This window comes from Tupaia chinensis, unplaced genomic scaffold (genome assembly GCF_000334495.1).
Source record: "Tupaia chinensis unplaced genomic scaffold, TupChi_1.0 Scaffold000597_1, whole genome shotgun sequence".
Lineage (NCBI taxonomy): Eukaryota > Metazoa > Chordata > Mammalia > Scandentia > Tupaiidae > Tupaia > Tupaia belangeri.
This window is the reverse complement of record NW_006160114.1, coordinates 3,408,073-3,426,187: the sequence shown is the minus strand read 5'-3', so window position 1 is coordinate 3,426,187 and position 18,115 is coordinate 3,408,073. Positions and strand designations below refer to the sequence as shown.

The 18,115-nt window shown below is 36.5% G+C and overlaps 1 protein-coding gene across 7 annotated transcripts in view; it reads right to left on the bottom strand.

Annotated features, from left to right (window-relative positions):
• Positions 1-18,115, bottom strand: part of FRY (FRY microtubule binding protein) — a 505,649-nt gene that overhangs the window by 185,174 nt on the left and 302,360 nt on the right. For all 7 annotated transcript variants that reach the window (XM_027775685.1, XM_027775680.1, XM_027775682.1 and 4 more), the window contains 7 exons: positions 17,175-17,265; positions 16,880-16,959; positions 16,689-16,769; positions 7,334-7,502; positions 3,745-3,837; positions 3,559-3,657; positions 1,790-1,891 (listed from right to left, as the gene is read on the bottom strand). In XM_027775685.1, the coding sequence (XP_027631486.1) occupies positions 1,790-1,891; positions 3,559-3,657; positions 3,745-3,837; positions 7,334-7,502; positions 16,689-16,769; positions 16,880-16,959; positions 17,175-17,265 (715 nt within the window). The remainder of the gene's footprint in view (positions 1-1,789; positions 1,892-3,558; positions 3,658-3,744; positions 3,838-7,333; positions 7,503-16,688; positions 16,770-16,879; positions 16,960-17,174; positions 17,266-18,115) is intronic.

Sequence of the window (18,115 nt, the reverse complement as noted above, 5' to 3'; positions counted from 1 at the left end):
TCTATCTGCATAAACTATTAAACAAAACATATTTAACTGGAATAACTTGAAAATCTAAAGAAAGAACTCATACCACAAATGACACTGGGCTACATGTTAGAGCTGTATGGATAATGAATAAATCCTTAAGTAAAGTACCTAACAGTGTTAAATACATGACCTGAAAAGCATTCCATGTTTTACAGTACTTAAAAGCTTAATTCTCCATCCACTGGTATTACATTTCACTGCCAAGTTGAAGAAAATGAATGATTCTAATCTTGGATTTCACAACCAGCTTTTAGAGCTGGTAGGTAGTTAGTTCTTGAAACAGCTCTAATGCAGATTATTGTGTAATTATGGTAAATAATGTAATTGATTTTAACCATTTCATCTAAGTAAAGCATTTTAGAGGGAAAAAACCCACAAGGCAACATGTATAAGTACATAAGATTTTTTTAAAAAAGATTTAATTTAATTTAATTTATTTATTTTAATTTGACCAGAGAGCGAGGGAGGGAGGGAGGGGGAGAGAGAGAGGGAGAGGAAGGGAGAGAGAGAGAGAGAGAGAGCGAGTGAGCTCCTCAGCACGACTTACAGAGAGTCCTAAACAACCCCAGAAAGAGGTAGTTTCTAGACACCAACAGTATTTCCATATGCAAATTTTTCAAGCATTAGAATTTCCAAAAGAGAAAGTGAGAAAACAAGCTGCCAGGTCAGGGACTTGAACCATGGTCAGCCATGTGGAAGTCCAGTGCCCCTAACCACCACACCACCTGCCAGCTCCTATATAAGGTTTTATAAATAAGTTTATTTTAAGAATTGTAAAATGGCAAACAATAGAAAATTTAACCACACTTTTGGACATGACTAGGAACAAGTGTATAAATTGATTTGTACTCATATTAGGGATGGTTTTCATTTAGTTATCCTTTTTCAATAAGTCATGACAACTTAAAACATGTTTACCATTTCAAAGTTATAAAGCCTGTTTTAGAGCTAATCATTACAGCTGTTTTAACTGTAGGCTCTTCTGTCTTGGGGACCATGACTTTATTCCTTATTTCACCCAGCACCTGTGCTGCTTAGCTGGAGAGTAGTGAACTCTTAGGACTGACTGGTTGTTGTGCAGCTTGAGCAGAATACCTTCAGATACCCACGGAAGACAGGGAGAGAGGTAAGTGTTCTCTGTAACTATAGGTCAGTCCTTCACAGATGGTGCTTGGTACTTTTTTTCCCTGAATACTTCCCTAGACTGGAAGGGATAGAGGAAGAATGGAAGAAGTATAGGTGAGCTTCTGGTATCAACTCACATGATTCTGTCAGCTAAGCGCAGTCCTTATTTTATCTTTAAATAGTCTATATAAAAGAAGAGAATAGATGCTTAAAAAGGAGCATTTAGTTCTACCTTTAAAGTGATCCCTAGAACAGATTTAATTTTCCCAAATCTGAGGTGATTGCTCTTAACACTACTCTTTCTAAAACTGGCTATATCTAATAATTTAAAAAATTTCGTTACTAAAATTTTAAAAGTATTTTATTTATTTGAACATCGAAGAGATATAAAGAGGAATAGTGAAGAAGCAAGCTGCTAGGTCCGAGATTTGAAACGTGGTCAGTCATGTGGAAGTCCAAAGTCTTAACTATCACACCACCTGCTGGTCCCATGATTAAAAATTTGTTATTTCAATATTACAGAATAACTACCCTTGTAATTATCAGGAATTATTCCCACAAGCATGTATACAAGCCTACGAATTGTGCTATATGTTTTTATTAAAGATGATTTTTTGAACTGAAAAATACTAACTTTAAGATTGGATAAGCAGTTGTTGAGGAAAACATGCCACCTGTTCAAAAATAGCTGCTTCTGACTGACACAGAGTAGACAGGTCACCAAGGGGTACAAGGCCTGAGGAGAAAAGAGAGGAAGTCACAAGATGATGCATATTTCAGCGAACCAGGTAACACACATTCTCTGTACCCACAACTTCACAATCTCCCACTGTGGCCTCAAGGACACAGAATAAATAGGATACTGTGTAACACAAGGCCCAACAGGTGCTGAGCAGAGGCACGTGTTTTACAAATACATTCTGATAATTTATGCCGGGGAGGTACTCTCCTGGAATTGCGGATAGTGTATAAAATGTTTCATGCATAATAATGTAAAAATACGATTCACTGATTTAGTCTTCACTTACAAATCTTAAAAACAAACTCACCATCTCAGATCCCTCTTTCAATCTCCAGAATGAAAAAAAATCAGGAAGGAATGCTAATTTTGAAAACGTTATTAGTGTTTTTGCTCATTAACATCTACTAGTTTATCCCTGTCTTAGAGGTAGGTATATATATTTTCTTTTGCATGCAACCTTCCTGTAATTAAGGAAGATTCCTAAAAGAAATGTTATTGCACTGGTAAACTCTACCAAGACAAATTTAACCACAAGAAGAATTTGCTTACGACCGAATAAACAGAGGTGCTGCTGTGCTTTTCCTGTCTAACTGGGCCAGTTTCCCACAGCAACTGGAGAAGATAGAAAAGCTAACGGGCAGCCACCCAAAAAGCATACATGCAGGACCTATAACCATTTTACTCAGCCAGAAAGTTTATATCTTTATGACTCCCCCAAAATTAAGGCTAGTAAAGATTTTAAACAAATATGTACGAGGCTCTTTTATTAATTTGAATTAGCAAGGAATAATTGCTACAAAGAGATTTTGGGGCCAACAATTCATTAACTCTTTTTCTTTAAATTAATTTAGTTTTAAAGTTGCTTTGAGCAACTGCTACTCTACAGCGAGGCAGTAATCTAGGGAGAAAAAAATGCATGCAGTTTGTCACAATGGCCATAGAATGTAGATAGAAGAGCAATTTGTCACTAATCCTAGCAAAAAAAACTCTAAGTACCTGCTCAAATAATGGTGGTGATGTTTATACTTTGGAGACTATGAACCAGTCTTCTAAACAATCTCTTTCCTTTAGACAGCTGGTATACCACTTTCTGATTCATAAAACAGAGCTTTCTTTACCACAGAGAGTAAAAGATGGTGGTAATTTAAGACATTCTTATGCTGTTCTTTAGTACCAAAGCCTCCCCAAGAATTGTTTTCTCAGACTTCATACAATCTTTCCTATGGGCAGCTATCTATTTTCCAACTCCCTTTCCTGCCTAGTTCAATTTTTATTTTGAATATCATGATAGGAATTAGTCAGTATAGGCTCCTGGGAATTGAGAAGAGAAACTACTATTATAACCTTTAGCCTTCAGATTGAAAAAAAATCTCTCAGAAATTAAAACAAAACTCCAATCCAATTAAACCAATCTTAAAAATAAACAAAAATCGTTAAGGACTGGAAGGGTCATCTGAGGTGACCCAGCCTATTCCCCTTACATTTCTGTGATTCAGTCATGATTGATACTAAATACCAAAGTTGAAATGCTTTCTGAGGAGCTGTAGGTAATTTTTCCAATTACCTTATGACCCTCAATTATGACCCTCAATTAGATTTTTACCTAGGAATTTTAGTCTCGCAGTTTTACTTGTGTTTTAGATTTTCTCATAGTTACTAACCAAGGAATGCTTCTTTCGAGAAGAAAGTTCCAGCGTGGTATCATATAGACTTTCCACAAAGTTTCTCAGGCAGGGGACATTTACTTCATTTTTAACAGCCTAAAACAGAGATGCATGTGAATGCTAATGAAATTGTTGATTCTGTAATCCAATTGGAAGAAAGTCAGAAATATAAATGTAACTCACAGCAGCAACTGGAACAAGGATTTCAACAAAAAGTCCAGCCAAAGCATGCTTTATATCTTTGTCTTTGACCTCGAGAAAATAATGTGCACATTCCTAGGAAGAAGAGAGTATAGAGAAGGAGAAAAGGTTGAAATATGAAGATAAAATGTATTTAAACAAATTTAGGTAAATAGCCCCTAACTAATTCATACATACCAAACACCATATTCCATAATGTATTAAAATATCACTGGGACCAGCAGTTAGCATAATAGCTATGTCACTGGATTCCCATGTAGTCAACCGTGGTTTGAGTCCCAGACCCGGTGGCTTAAACTCACACCGGCGCACATGTACACGTGCCCAAGATTCTGAGATGAGAATGGAGGATAAGGGATTGCAGCATGGTCATCCCCCCTAGGGGGTGATTTCTCACTTTCTGTCTCTCTGTCTTTCTGGTGAGTGCACGTACCCTATGGCAAAAATCTCTCCAAAAGAAAAAAAAAAAAAAGAACACTTGATCCAGGCATTTATATTGAAGTCTAAATGTGGCGTCAATGACAGTTTGCAAGAGTATTTTTTTTCACACTTTACTTCTATTTCGAATCACTATTTTTTAAAAAATAATTATTTATTTTATTTTATTTATTCATCTATTTATTTTAATTTGACCAGAGAGAGATACACAGAGAGAGAGAGGGAAAGTGAGAAAGCAAGCCACCAGGTCCGGTATTTGAACCGCAGTTGGCCATGTGGGAGTGTCCAGCGCCTTAACCACCACACCACCTGCTGGTTGCCTCGAATCACTATTATGAAAGGACAAAGCATCTATAACCAGCAAACATGCAACTAGTTGATTCATTCGGTCTTTCATTTTCAACCAATTTCTATTGATTACTTATTGTGCCGGGAGCCCCAGGCCCTACATTAGCCCATAGATCCCCACAGAGCCCCAGGGAAAGTAAACAAGGAAAGAAAGGCAGAAGATATTAAACTTATTTTAGGCTCTATGCCTGACAGCCTTGGGCACAGAGCTGTTTACTTGTTCGCACTGACATTTTAGGCATATTTACTATTCAGATTGTTTCATAAGCAAATCTGGGTTGTTTCCCAACTGCTCTTACCTCAGACAAGGAAATCTTTGGAATAGGACCTCAAGCAATGATGTATTTGCCTGCGGACCACTGTACACAAAGATAGTGTGAGTTGCCCAGAGATTCATTCTGTAGGAAAGTTGGCCAGACTCGGATTCTGCCAGCCTGGCTTTCCTTCCTGGCCTTACTAGTAGTAACTTGCAGGGGTCTATATCATATACTGTTTTCATTTAAGAGCCCAAGGGTACCTGTACTTGATAACATTAATGTTTACATTAGCTATATGTATTTTCAGTTACCATTGGGAAGGTGGTCAAAATAGTCCTTAAAGTCCTCGGATTGTCATTATTATATTAAGACCTCAGGCCAAGACAGGCAATACTAGCATGGGAAGTTACTGACAATTTTCCCAAAGACAATGGAGCTTTACGATTCCCAGGACTAGATCCTTTATACTACTATTTGGCATATATATGTAAATATGAAAGGTCTTTAGAAAGTTCATAAAAAATGCACATTATGAAAAAACTGTGTATGGATTTCAAAAAAGTCTTTTGCACCAAAATGTACTCATATTTTAATTCAATTTTCCACGGACTTTTTGTTCCAGTTCTCTAGTACTCTCTCAAGTAGTCATTCAAGTAAACAGATACAGTGAATTGTTGATACGAGAGTAGGATAAAATAATAAGAGTAGTGAACAGTTACAGAGTGTTTATCATGTCTTATTAAACCTCAGAACCATGCTCGGCACAAGTGTCCTTATTACCACCTCGCAGATAAGGTAGATAGGGCTGGAAGCAGTTAAGAGTGATCAGCCAAGGTCACAGAGCCAGCAAGTGGAGTGTGAATTCAAGCCCAAGAAGTCTGATACACACTTATCTCTTTCTCTCTCTCTAAAATAGCTTTATTGAACTATAATTCATACCAGTAGTTCACTCATTTAAAGAATATACCCTACAGGTTTTTAGTATATTCACAGTAGAGCATCCATCATTACAATAACATAGCAAACATTTTAATGACATCCCTAAAGAAAGTCTGTGTCCTTAATAGTCACTCCAGTCTCTCTATTGCCCTTTCATCCCAGCCCTAGGAAACCACTAGTCTACTTTCTGTCTCTGTGGATTTGCCTGTTCTGAGCATTTCACGTGAATAGAATCATACAATATGTGGCCTCTTGTAACTGGCTTCTTTTCATGCATACTGTTTTCAAGGTTCATCTATATTGTAGCATGTGTCAGGACTTCATCTTCGTATGGCTACATGATATTTGGTTTTTCAGTTCATCAGTTTATAGACATTTGGGTTGTTCTTACTTTTTGATTACTATGAATAATGCAGCTATGAAAACCATGTTCAAGTTTTTGGTGGAAAAATATTTTCATTTCTCTTGGGTACATATCTAAGAGTAGAATTGCTGGATCATATGGTAATTCTAGGTTTCCACATTTAAAGAACTGTCAGACTGTTTTCGGAAGTGGTTGGACCACTTTACATTCACATCAACAATGTATGAGGGCTCCAACTGCTTCACATCTTCACCTATGTTTGCTTTTTGTCTTTTTAAATTACAGCCATCCTAGTGGGTGTGAAGTAGTACGGCCCACATTCATAGCCTATATATCTAAACTCTGCAGCAAGATCATCACCAAATCAATTCAGAGCAGCACTGGAAAAAATCTGTTCTGAGACTGAAGTTTTGTAAACTCTAATAGAACTGTGTTACATTAAATACTTATTAACACTAACTCTTTTGTTATATACCTTAATGAATACTGGGCAATAGATATCAAACCTATATGGTTTGCTTGATTTTTTTTTTTAAAAATTAAGATTCCTTTGTATAATATGAATAAAACATTTATTATTTAACATTCCCATGTCTGTGAAATGTTAAAGTAGTCAATTAACACTATCATGTCTTTAATATTAAAAAAAAGCTATATTTTGGGAACCAGCAGTTAGCATAATGGCTATGTCGCTGGACTCCCACGTAGTCGACCGCGGTTCACGGTGGCTTAAAACTCACGCTGGGCGCGTGTGCGTGTGTGCCCAAGATCCCAAGAGAAGAATGGAGGAGAAGGGATTGCGGCGTGACCATCCCCCCTGGGGGTTGATTTCTCGCTTTCTGTCTCTATGTCTCTGTCTGTCTGGCGAGCGCACACGCCCTATAGTGGAAAACCTCTCCAAAACAAACAAACAAAAAACAAAAAACTGCTAAAAAAAGCTATATTTTATTCAAAGAACAATACATAACAATGACTTAAAAAGAGAAAAAAATTAAGAAATTAAAAATGTCAGAGTATTCTGTAAAGCTGATATGAAAATTTAAAAATAAAGTTATGTTCCTGTAACTATCCCATTTGGTTTTAGAGCATATCATAAATTATTAAAGTGAGGGTAAGACCTTCCATATTGACAAGTAAATGGGTTTGCACATTCCAGGTCTGTCATTTTTCACAAAGGAAATTGCTCAAGTTGAGAGTTTCTTAGCTCTCCTGCCCAAGACATTACCTGCATAAACTGAAGAGAGGCCTCAAAGTCCTCCACTGGATACATCTTAATTCGAAAGAATTTCATTCCCATTATCAAGCTGATAATGCTTTGAACCACATATGGGCTCTGTTCTTTGTGCCGTAATTCTTTCAGCTCTGCCATAAATTTCTTCTTTACAGCAGGGAATCTAAGAAGAGAAAATTGTGATTTTTCAAATAACACATAGGAAATGGCTGAAACAGGTCCTCTAACATCCAGGCACGACCAGGCATAGTAGCAGGTCCTTCAAACCAGCCGAGACATAATGGCAGCCATTTCGTAGAGATTCCGTTTGGGATTTGGCAGACTGCAATTTTGCCCTTTCCCCTTTTATTCCATATGATGCACAACATCTCCTTCAGGCAAGGGGAGCAGCTCCAGAGTTATTCAGACACTCTCAAAAGGGTCTAGCTCTTAAATTGAGAATGAGGAAAAGCTCCATTTCCAGGCTTAGCAATTTCTGGCATGCTTATAGCCTGACAGTCTAAAGTATCAAATTGTGAGTATGTGCACACTAACATACAACATCAAGGACTTCTGACAGTGACAGCAAATGATGTTTGTATTGTATTCCAAATATTCCTACATCTATTTCCAAAATTTTCTGATGTCGTTTCTTTTATAGTTTCAGGTTAACAATTAATGAAAAAGGTATTTTTAGGCTGAAGGAAAAAATTGAGTGATGGGAAAATGTAAACTATTTGGTCGTTGGGAAAGCCATGACACCTTTTTGCATAGAAAATCAGAAAAACATGTCATGAGCTTCCTGATGACCAAATGCATTGAAAAGATGAAGATGAATGTGCTGTCTACTATGTGAATGGGATTTCACAATTTTATCTGTTCAATGCAAAACAAAAAAGTCCCTATCCCCAAGGAATTTAAAATATTTATATTGTTTGAAAGTAAAACTGGGTCAGTTGGTGGTGTAGTGGTTGAGGCGGCTAGATTTCGCATGGCTGACTGTGCAGTTAAGAGTCTCAGACATGGCAGTCTGAGAAAGATGTCAGATGTATGTATGTGCATGCCCAAAAAAATCTCCCAAGGGAGGAAAATGGAGCCATGGAGGAGAAAGGATTGTGGAATGATCCCCTCAACACACATACACTTCCCTATGTTACTCTCCAGCTGAGCGCATGTGTTCACTGGCAAAATTTAAAAAAAAAAAGAAAGGAAAATAATTGTAATTAGAATGATATTATCATATAAAATATTTTTTAAAAGAACAGATTTTAAAAAAGACAGAAAGTAGTAGATCTTCAAAGTGCCTGAGAGTAAACAACTGCACATATAAAAATTATCTAGTTTACTTCCGTGATGGCTCATTTGACTGTTGTTTAAAAACACACACACATATGCTCATGGAGAGGAAACATTCTGAGTCATTATATCTTATTTTTTGAGACTGTTATTCTGAGATTTCATGAAAGTGAAAAAGGTCAATTAAGGGCAAGGCATAATTAGAAAGGCTAAGTTTGGTTGTAAAAGTTAAAAGTAAACTAACAGAATCTTAAAAGTTTGGAACAAGTCTTGATACCTCAAAGTAGAAATTTTAGGTCAAATAAAGTATATAGCAAACACACAGATAATATTTCACCATATGGCAATACAAGAGGCTGGTGGTTGAGAAGTAGGTTGTGAGTTGTTTCTCAAGAATAGACAATTTCTAGTTCTTGGCTTAGGTAAAGGAGGGTACATGGTGTTTATTTTTACAATAGTTTGTTTGACTGTATATTTATGCTTTATGGAGGTTTTCTTATTATGTTGCTACACATATTTCTTTCTTCTTTCTTTTTTCTTTTCTTTTTAAGAGAGATTTTTGCTATAGGGCACATGCACTCACTGGAGAGAGACAAAGTGAGAAATCTCCCCCCCCCACCCCCCGCACACACACACCAGCGGGGACAGCCGTGCCATAATCCTTTCTCCATCCTCATATTGGGATTTTGGGCGCACACACACACACACACACACACACACACACACACACCTGGTGTCAGTTTCAAGCTGCTGCGTCCAGGACTTGAACGGCGGTTGGTCATTTAACCATTTCACCATCTGCTAGTTCCACTACACATATTTCTTAATGAAAAAGATTTTAAGGGTCTTAGCCATGGTGGTACAGGCTGTGGTATATTGATCTGCCATGCTGGAAACCAGAGGGCCAGCTATAGATTTGGATTTCAAATTATTGTGAAACAGACCAGACAAGAACATCCAAGATCCTAACTGTAGGGTTCAGGGAAGGGGAACGTGGCATGGTAGACCCTGTCAAGGGTGTTTCTCTATCTCTGACATACTGTCTCTTTCATGAAAGATTTCAAGAAGGCAATAATGGGAAAACAGAAATGGCTTTAAGAACATTTAAATACCTCATGTATGAAATGTTCCCTAACAGATTGTTCACACAATTAAGGACAGTTCAGGGTATATTTCTAATCTGTGGTGGCATTTTGCAGATTTCTACAAAACACCTACTTTTAAGATTGCACCCCAAATTGACCTCTGATGACATTTCTTAAATACTATTACAATATGATATAAATAGTTGAATTTAGTTTATAAGTAAAATATTATGAAGATCAAGTACAAAATTATGTACTACTTTTTAAAATGAAGAAATTAGCAAAAAATATAATACAGACTACTTATTAAATTTACAAAAATCTATCTGGTATCAGACAATGTCTATTTGAAATTTTATAATTACATTCCTAAACATTTTGAATATAAGTTTCAAACATTCATGTTAGTCACTTTTTGATGTCTTATAGGAAAAAACTGATGATGATGAAGAAAGCAGCAAGCAGACAGCACAGAATATGACAGCCATAGTTCAGTGCACACTACCTAATAGTACCTCATTTAATACTCTCAATAACTCTGTGTTAGGGTACAATTATTAAACCCTTTTGACAGAATAAGAAATTAAGGCAGAGATTTAGTAAGTTGGTAAAGTTACTGAAGCTGATAAGTAATGGAGCTGGAATTTGAAGCCAGTGTCTACCTCCAAGAGCTCCTACTTGCAATCTCAATGCTATGCATTATGTCTAAACCAGTGGCTCTCAAAGTGTCATCTCCAGATCAGCAGCAGCAGCAGCAGCAGCAGCATTACCTAAGAAAATAGGTAAGAATGTACAATCTATGGCCCCACCCTGGATCTATTACTATAGGCTACCTCTCCCTCGCCCCAAATTCATATGTTGAAGCACTTATCCTCAGTACCTCACAACGTAATTGTATTTATAGGGTCTTTAAAAAGATGTTTAAGTGAAAATGGGATCATTAGGGTGGGCTCTAAATCAATACAATTGTGTACATATAAGAAGAAATTACATGTAGATAGATAGGCACAGAGGGAAGACCTTGGGAAGATGCAGGGAGATAGGGTGAAGTCTGAGAAGCTCTGGTCTAGACTAGGAAGAAAAACAAAGATATATTTGTAAGGTGTTATATATCTTTTATTTTTTTTTTGAGAGTTTTTTTTGCTACAGGGCGCGTGTACTCGCCAGACAGACAAAGAGAAACAGAGAGACAGAAAGCGAGAAATCACCCCCCGGGGGGGATGGCCACGCTGCAATCGCTTCTCTTCCATTCTCCTCTTGAGATCTTGGGCACATACGCACACGCGCCTGGTGTGAGTTTTAAGCCACCGGGTCCGGGACGCGAACCGCGGTTGACTACATGGGAGTCCAGCGACATAGCCATTACGCTAACTGTTGGTCCCGGGTGTTATATATCTTGTGCAAGTTAAACCATTTTACAATTGTATCCTCACAATAATCCAGTGAGTAAGGAAGTGAAATGCATTTCCATTTACAAATGAAGAAACAGAGTTAGAAGATTATTGTGACAAATCCAGGTCTTCTGATGCAAATTCCAGGAATTTGCACTATACCCCAACTGTTTCAGATACCCGTCACTATGAAATGTCATCTCTGCTCTGTTTAGAATACTTTACAGTTGAATTGGAAAGATAAAGCAACATAGCACTCACTAGGAGCCAAATGAGTAATGATAATAATAATAATTTACCAAGGACCTGCTGTGTGTTAGCTTGTGCCTTTTTTTTTTTTTTTTGCCTTTCTAAATGAAGGTTTTTGTCACAGGGTGTATGCTTTCACTGGAGAAGAGACAGAGAAAGACAGTGAGAGGGAAAGCGTAAAATTGTCTGGCAAATGGTCATGCCGCAATCCCTTCTGTGATTTTGAGCAAATATACATATGCTTCTGGCATGATCTTCAAGCCACCAGGTTTGGGACTTGAACATGATTGGACATGTGGAAGTCCATGTAGTTTATTCTTTTTTTTTTTTTTTTTTGGAGAGGTTTTTGCTATCGGGGGCGTGCGCTCAACGTAAAGACAGAGAGACAGAAAGTGAGAAATCACCTCCCAGGGAGGATGGCCACACTGCAATCCCTTCTCCACACACGCACTGGGCATGAGTTTAAGCCACCCGGTCCGGGACTCAAACTGAGGTCGACTACATGGGAGTCCAGGGACATAGCCATTTTGCCAACTGCTGGTCCCAGTCCATGTATTTTTATCAGTGGCTTTAACCACTATGCCACCTGCTGGCCCCAGCTTGTGCCTCTGTGTCTGCACCTTTCTTACCCTTTAGGAATGCTGAATGCCCCAGGTTACAACCCCTTCTCATACTTCACACTGCCTTTCATTAAACAATATATTTAAAGGTGCTTCAAGTTGTTGAAGAATGAGAGTTCTTTTCTGCTGGGTAACTGGAGAAAATATCAGAGGGTTAGCATTAAAGTGAAGAAGTCTTTAGGTCAAAACAGGTAAAGTGTAGGAAGCAGAAATGACAAAAGCCAAGCAATGAAAGTGATCCTTTCATCAAGATTATAAAAATTTGGCACACTGGTTAAGGTGTTAGATTCCCACGTGGTCAACTGCAGTTTGAGTCCCAGACCAGGCAGCTTGAAATACATGCTTGGGGTGTGTGTATGTGTGTATGTGCGTATGTGTACCTAAAATCCCAGGAGAGGGATTACTGAGGAATAGTTGTCTCCCTTGGGGGGGGGGTTCTCACTTTCCCTCTCTCTCTCTCTTTTTATCTCTCTCTCTCTCTGTGTGTCTTTCTGAGGAGAATACATGTACTGCTAAGCATAAAAAAAATAAAAAATTAGTAGTTCTAAACTGGATTAAAAAATATATATATAATTTACATTTAATCACTATACATCTTAACAGCGTACAACATATTTTTTTCTCAGCACAAATGTGTATCAGTGAAGACAAAGACATTACCACTAAACTGGATTTAAACAAATTATATTTTAGTTGAAACTACTTCCAAACAGTTAAAGACTACCACTGAATTTCAAAATGTAACCATTCACATGAAAAAGTAGTATGTAAGGTTAGAGTTACATAGATTTTTTTTCAGAGTTACATAGTTTTAAAGATGATATGATGTTTATGAAAGTTCATTTTCTATTTTCTATAACTAAAGCAAGAAGAGGTAGGATAAGGTAGGTTATTTGTATATTCGCTATTTGTATATTCACTATTTCAGTATTATCATGTATTACTGGTCAAAGTATATTTCTCATTTAAAAATAAACACAGTGAGAGGAAGGGAATCAAGAGGAAAAAGAAAGAAGCAAAACATTTAAGGGATACAAGACTGTAAAAGTATTGTTGATCATGTGTATGAAAATATCTTTAACTGGACTAATAAACAGTGTATTTATGCTGGGAGAATTCATTTTACTATAATGATATATAGTAACTGAATATATAAAAAAATATAAACATGGCTGTACTTTGCTTTAAAAAGTAGCCCAATGATATAGACATCTTATTTTAGCATAAAAGTAAATTTTTTTTTTTTTTTTTGCTATAGGGTGCATGTGCTTGCCAGAAAGAGAGAGACAGAGAGCCAAAAGTGAGAAATCACCCCCCAGAGGGGATGGCCATGCCGCAATCCCTTCTCTTCCATTCTCCTGTCGGGATCTTGGGCACACGCGCACACGTGCCTGGCGTGAGTTTAAGCCACCGGGCCTGGGACTCAAACCATGGTCCACTACGTGGGAGTCCAGTGACATAGCCATTATGCTAACTGCTGGTCCTGCATAAAAGTAATTTAAAAATCTATTCATACTTAAAATCTGTTTTCACTTAAAATGATTTTAGGGAAAAATATAATTTTCAATGACTTCATCTTGTAGCTCATATTTTATTACTATATTCAGCAGTACAATAATCAAATGATTACCCAGTCTTTGGTATATTATAAAATTCACATATGAATATATCTCTGCCTTAAAATGGATAGTATATATTACAAAAGTAAGAGTATAAAATATATAGAAAGATTGTATCACATAAAGAGAAAGCAATTTTAAAATATATGAATCTTAGAAGCAGTCATCATTAAATGAATCTACCAGATTTTAAATGAATTACATAAAAATCCTTGTTTTAATTTACCTGGCTTTAAGAAAATCAACATGATTTGTGAGTATCACTTAATAGAAAATTTTTTTTCCTTAGTGACAGATATTAAGTATTGTTATCACTAACAAGACTAAAAATAGTGATTCTGCTAAAATTCGAATTCTAAAATAAGTATTAATAATAAAGTCATAATAAGGAAAATATTTCCTATGCATCACCATTGACATGCAACCTAAAATTAGAATTATTACATTACTCAACTTTATAAAAACAAAAAAAAATAACCACAGTAAACCAGATAAGTACACATCTTTTTTTTGCATGAGAACAAAGAAGTGGTACTTCTCTAAGGCAACATTAACAGATGGTCCTTTTGTAGTGACAAGAAAGAAGTAGTGTGGTAGTTGGTAGTATGACACTGATACAAGAGAGCACCGTCTATCTACAAAGGCTAACTGCTTTAGAACATAGGCTACTTGAGTCCGTGCTTGTAAAACTGCAAGCCTAGCTGAGGGGTTGCTAGTGCCTGGAAACTGCTGGAGCGCTGTCCAAACTGACATATTATTACACTCCAATATTGCAGAATCAGGACTAATGTTGATGTTATGAAAATACAAAAAGTTACTGTTGCCAAGAAAACACTGGTTTGGTGGATCACAAATCTGACTTAACATGGAAATTTCTACGACCTTAAAATGTTGCTTCATTATGACACTGTTTCTTAATTTATTCATGACCAGTGCAGAATCTATGTAGCTAAAGACGAGCATTTGACAGTAACCAGTATTGTCATGTATAATTCACCAAATTAAGAAAAACACAAAAAGCCATTTTTGGCACATTGAACTTTCCAAATGATAGTATAAGGGAATTATGCTAGGATAATTACAAAGGAATGACAAAGGAATATGTTGAGATTTTCAAAGCTTGACAAATCAGCAAATATACATATTAATACCTCATTTTCCTAAGCTTTTCTAGGAATGTGGTAGCTACACATGAATTAATTTTCCAGATAATTGCAGCTTATCTATTCAAAATGCCAATACCTTTTTTTATTCAAGTACAATGAAAATCTCTCCAAAATACATTATATCTTTTTTCTTAATGACTTATGAGCCACAATGATCATACTAGACTACAATAAAAATACAATATATTCTCATGCAAACGCTCTATTGTTTAGTTCTCCTGTATGCTTGGGCTAGTGTCTTTCCTCTTTGTTGCTGTCAAGCCTTTGGGCTTGATATGTCTCCCTGACATCAGTGTGTCATTCTCTAGAAGTTCTTTCTGCTCCATCCAACACTGATGTGTTATATGTTAGAAAAAAAATACATCGTTGAGGTGAGTAGATAAACTGGACTAGATTAAATAAGTTATAACAAGGAGTTTTTGGGGCTTATTTACTGAATTCTTCTCTGTATTTTGGCTAGGGAAGATTGAATATTAGGTTGCTGTAAAGTCATAATGTATTTTTCTTGTTTTCTATGCAAAAATACATCATGATTTTCTCGATGACCCAATACTTCATAACATTTTTTTTGATAAATTATGTATTTCCAGGCCACTAAGATATGAAATTCCATTCTTGAAGACAGAAATCTCTCTCTGAGGACTGCATTTCACAAGAATCAGGGCATCACTCTTGTTCTCTTGGCTTGAACTCACATTATGCCTCGGGCTCATTTTGCCTAACCTAGGTATTCAAGCTCTTGTCTGATTTGCTTCAGGGCTGGGTAGAATAAAAATGGGTAAGTTGGGTGTGACATCATCTTTGGAAGAAGTATACTATTGCTAATAGTCTAACATTACTTTGTTCTAGCCTGCTAAGTAGCATTATGGGGCCAGATAAATTTAGCAGTAAGAATTTTTTCCCCAACTTGTTTCCATGACAGACTCTAGGACATTTTTAGCTCAGCTGATTAAGTAAGGTCTATAGTAAAGGGGACATTCTAGAATGGAATTTTCCCACTCAAGATGATATAGTGGGTTGTTGGAAAAGTCATTACGTTATTTTTCTGGTTTTGTATGCAAAATGCATCGTGGCTTTTCCAATGTCCCACAGTTATATCTACCCACTCATGAAATATAGAAAACAAAATTTTAGAAACATAAAACTTCCTAGGAATATTAAGGCAGTAAAAAAACCCAATAATTTGGCTAAGCTATTTCTTTTTTGTTGTTGTTACAACAGTGCAAAACCCATAGCCTTGGTAGGATCTGGCCCAATGGCCAAGTAGAAAGGTAACTTGGTACATGCCTTGAAGGAGTTTCTAATTAGTTTCAGAGTTGCGGTACCCATAGTAAAAGAACTTGTTACTCGTAAACTCACAAACACCTTTAAAGTTAGGACTGGGGAAGGTGGAAGAGGCAATTATGTTCTTTTTTTATAGAAAGCTTTTTTTAAAAAAAGAATTATTTATTTATTTAATTTAATTTGTTATTATTTTAATTATTATTATTATTATTTTTTTTTTAGAGATTTTTGCTACAGAGCATGTGCGCTCACCAGATTGACAAAGAGAGACAGAGAAGCAGAAAGTAAGAAATCACCCCCTAGGCCACATTGCAATCCCTTCTCTTCCATTCTCCTCCTGGGATCTTGGGTATGCACGCACATGCACCTGGTGTGAGTTTTAAGCCATTGGGTCTGGGACTTGAACCACAGTCAGGTGGTTCATGTGACCGTGAGAAGTCCAGTGATGTAATATTTATGCCATCTGCTGGCCCTATTATTATTATTTTTAATTTGACCAGAGAGAGACAGAGAGAGAGAAAGGGAAAGTGAGAAAGCAAGTTGCCACATCTAGGACTTGAACCGCAGTCAGCTATGAGGGAGTCCAGCGCCTTAATTACCATGCCTCCTGCTGGCCTGGCACTCATGTTTTTATGGTAAAGGATTCTGAGGTTCACTTACTTAGCTTGTGCCAGTACTCCAATGACTTCTGCATACAGGTCTGCAACTATGTGCATATTTCCAGTGTTAGGACCAAGGTATCTAAGTTAAAAAACAGACAAGTTAGGAATCCCTGGTCATCTGATAAGAGCAACCCATTGATTTAGTTTTAAGCACTCACTTCAACATCTGAAGGCAAGAAATCACCTTACCCTTCTTTGTATTTAAAGTGCTTGAAAGCCAAGTTAATAACATCATGTATTAAACTGTCTATTACAGGATGAAGTGGAATCTGAAAAAAATAAAAGAAGGTGGCTTTCAACTTGGGAAGAAATATTAGAGAGCAAATCAGTAGCAGAACTTCTAACAATTATACATGACCATTAACAATCAAACATAATTCCAATGATCCAATATTTGGAATTTATTAACAGTAAATTTAAACTTAAAGCTTAAGTAGTTTTAAGATCAATAAATATCATCTAAAAATAACAATAAATTACTTACTTGTTTCAAAACTTCTATTAATACTAAAGAAAAAATAAAATCAATGGCAAGGTCCCGTCTTTCCATCAAATAATCTCGCTGCTGTTCATCACTGTAAAATTCAAAATATTAATATTAAATGGCACTGAAGAATTTTCAGAGTGGTGTATTTCTCAGAGTGAGATAATAAAAAATCCAGAATACACAGCTAGTAGACTGCCAACCCATTTTGTTATTACAAGACTGCTGTGGTGAATACATGCTAATATGCAGGATATTATCAATGTGGTGTAGTAGACAGATACTGAATTTAAAGTCATAATATTTAACCTCAGATTTAACACTTGTAATTACAATAAATTGAGTAGCTATTTTTGAGTCTATAACATTATTTTGTGGATTTTTTAAGGTTCCTTTCTACCCAGGAGATTCTATAATCTATAAAATATAGGTCAGGAATATCATATTAGAGGAGTACATTGGAAGGATCTTGTGAATGGGTGGAAACAATAAAAAAAAATAAGAATGAAATGATTACCAATTAGAAAAAGACTATAGGGAATAGAGAAAAAAGCTGGCACTGCTTTTCTTTTTTCTTTTTTCCTATCCCTTTTGTCACTTGAGATTTAGTGCAAGGAAGAAAGAAGAAATACAGGGATGTTAGAAGAAAGACTAAAAAGCATATGGAAGAAGAGGCAGATGAGGCAAAGTGGAGTCATTTGTACTCATTCAAAAGTCAGGGAGCAGAAATAGCACTGTCAGAAGGACAGAAATGCATCCCCTCTACCTCATTCTCTGCTTATCTAACACACTGAGTGGGAACTGAACAAAGAAATGAAACAAATGAAGTGATTGTTGCATTCCCTGGCACAGAATTGTGGCTAAGCACCATGACTTTGATTTGGAGTGGTCCTGGCTTAAAATTATTCCTCTACTATTTACAAGAGAGTTCTCTATTTACA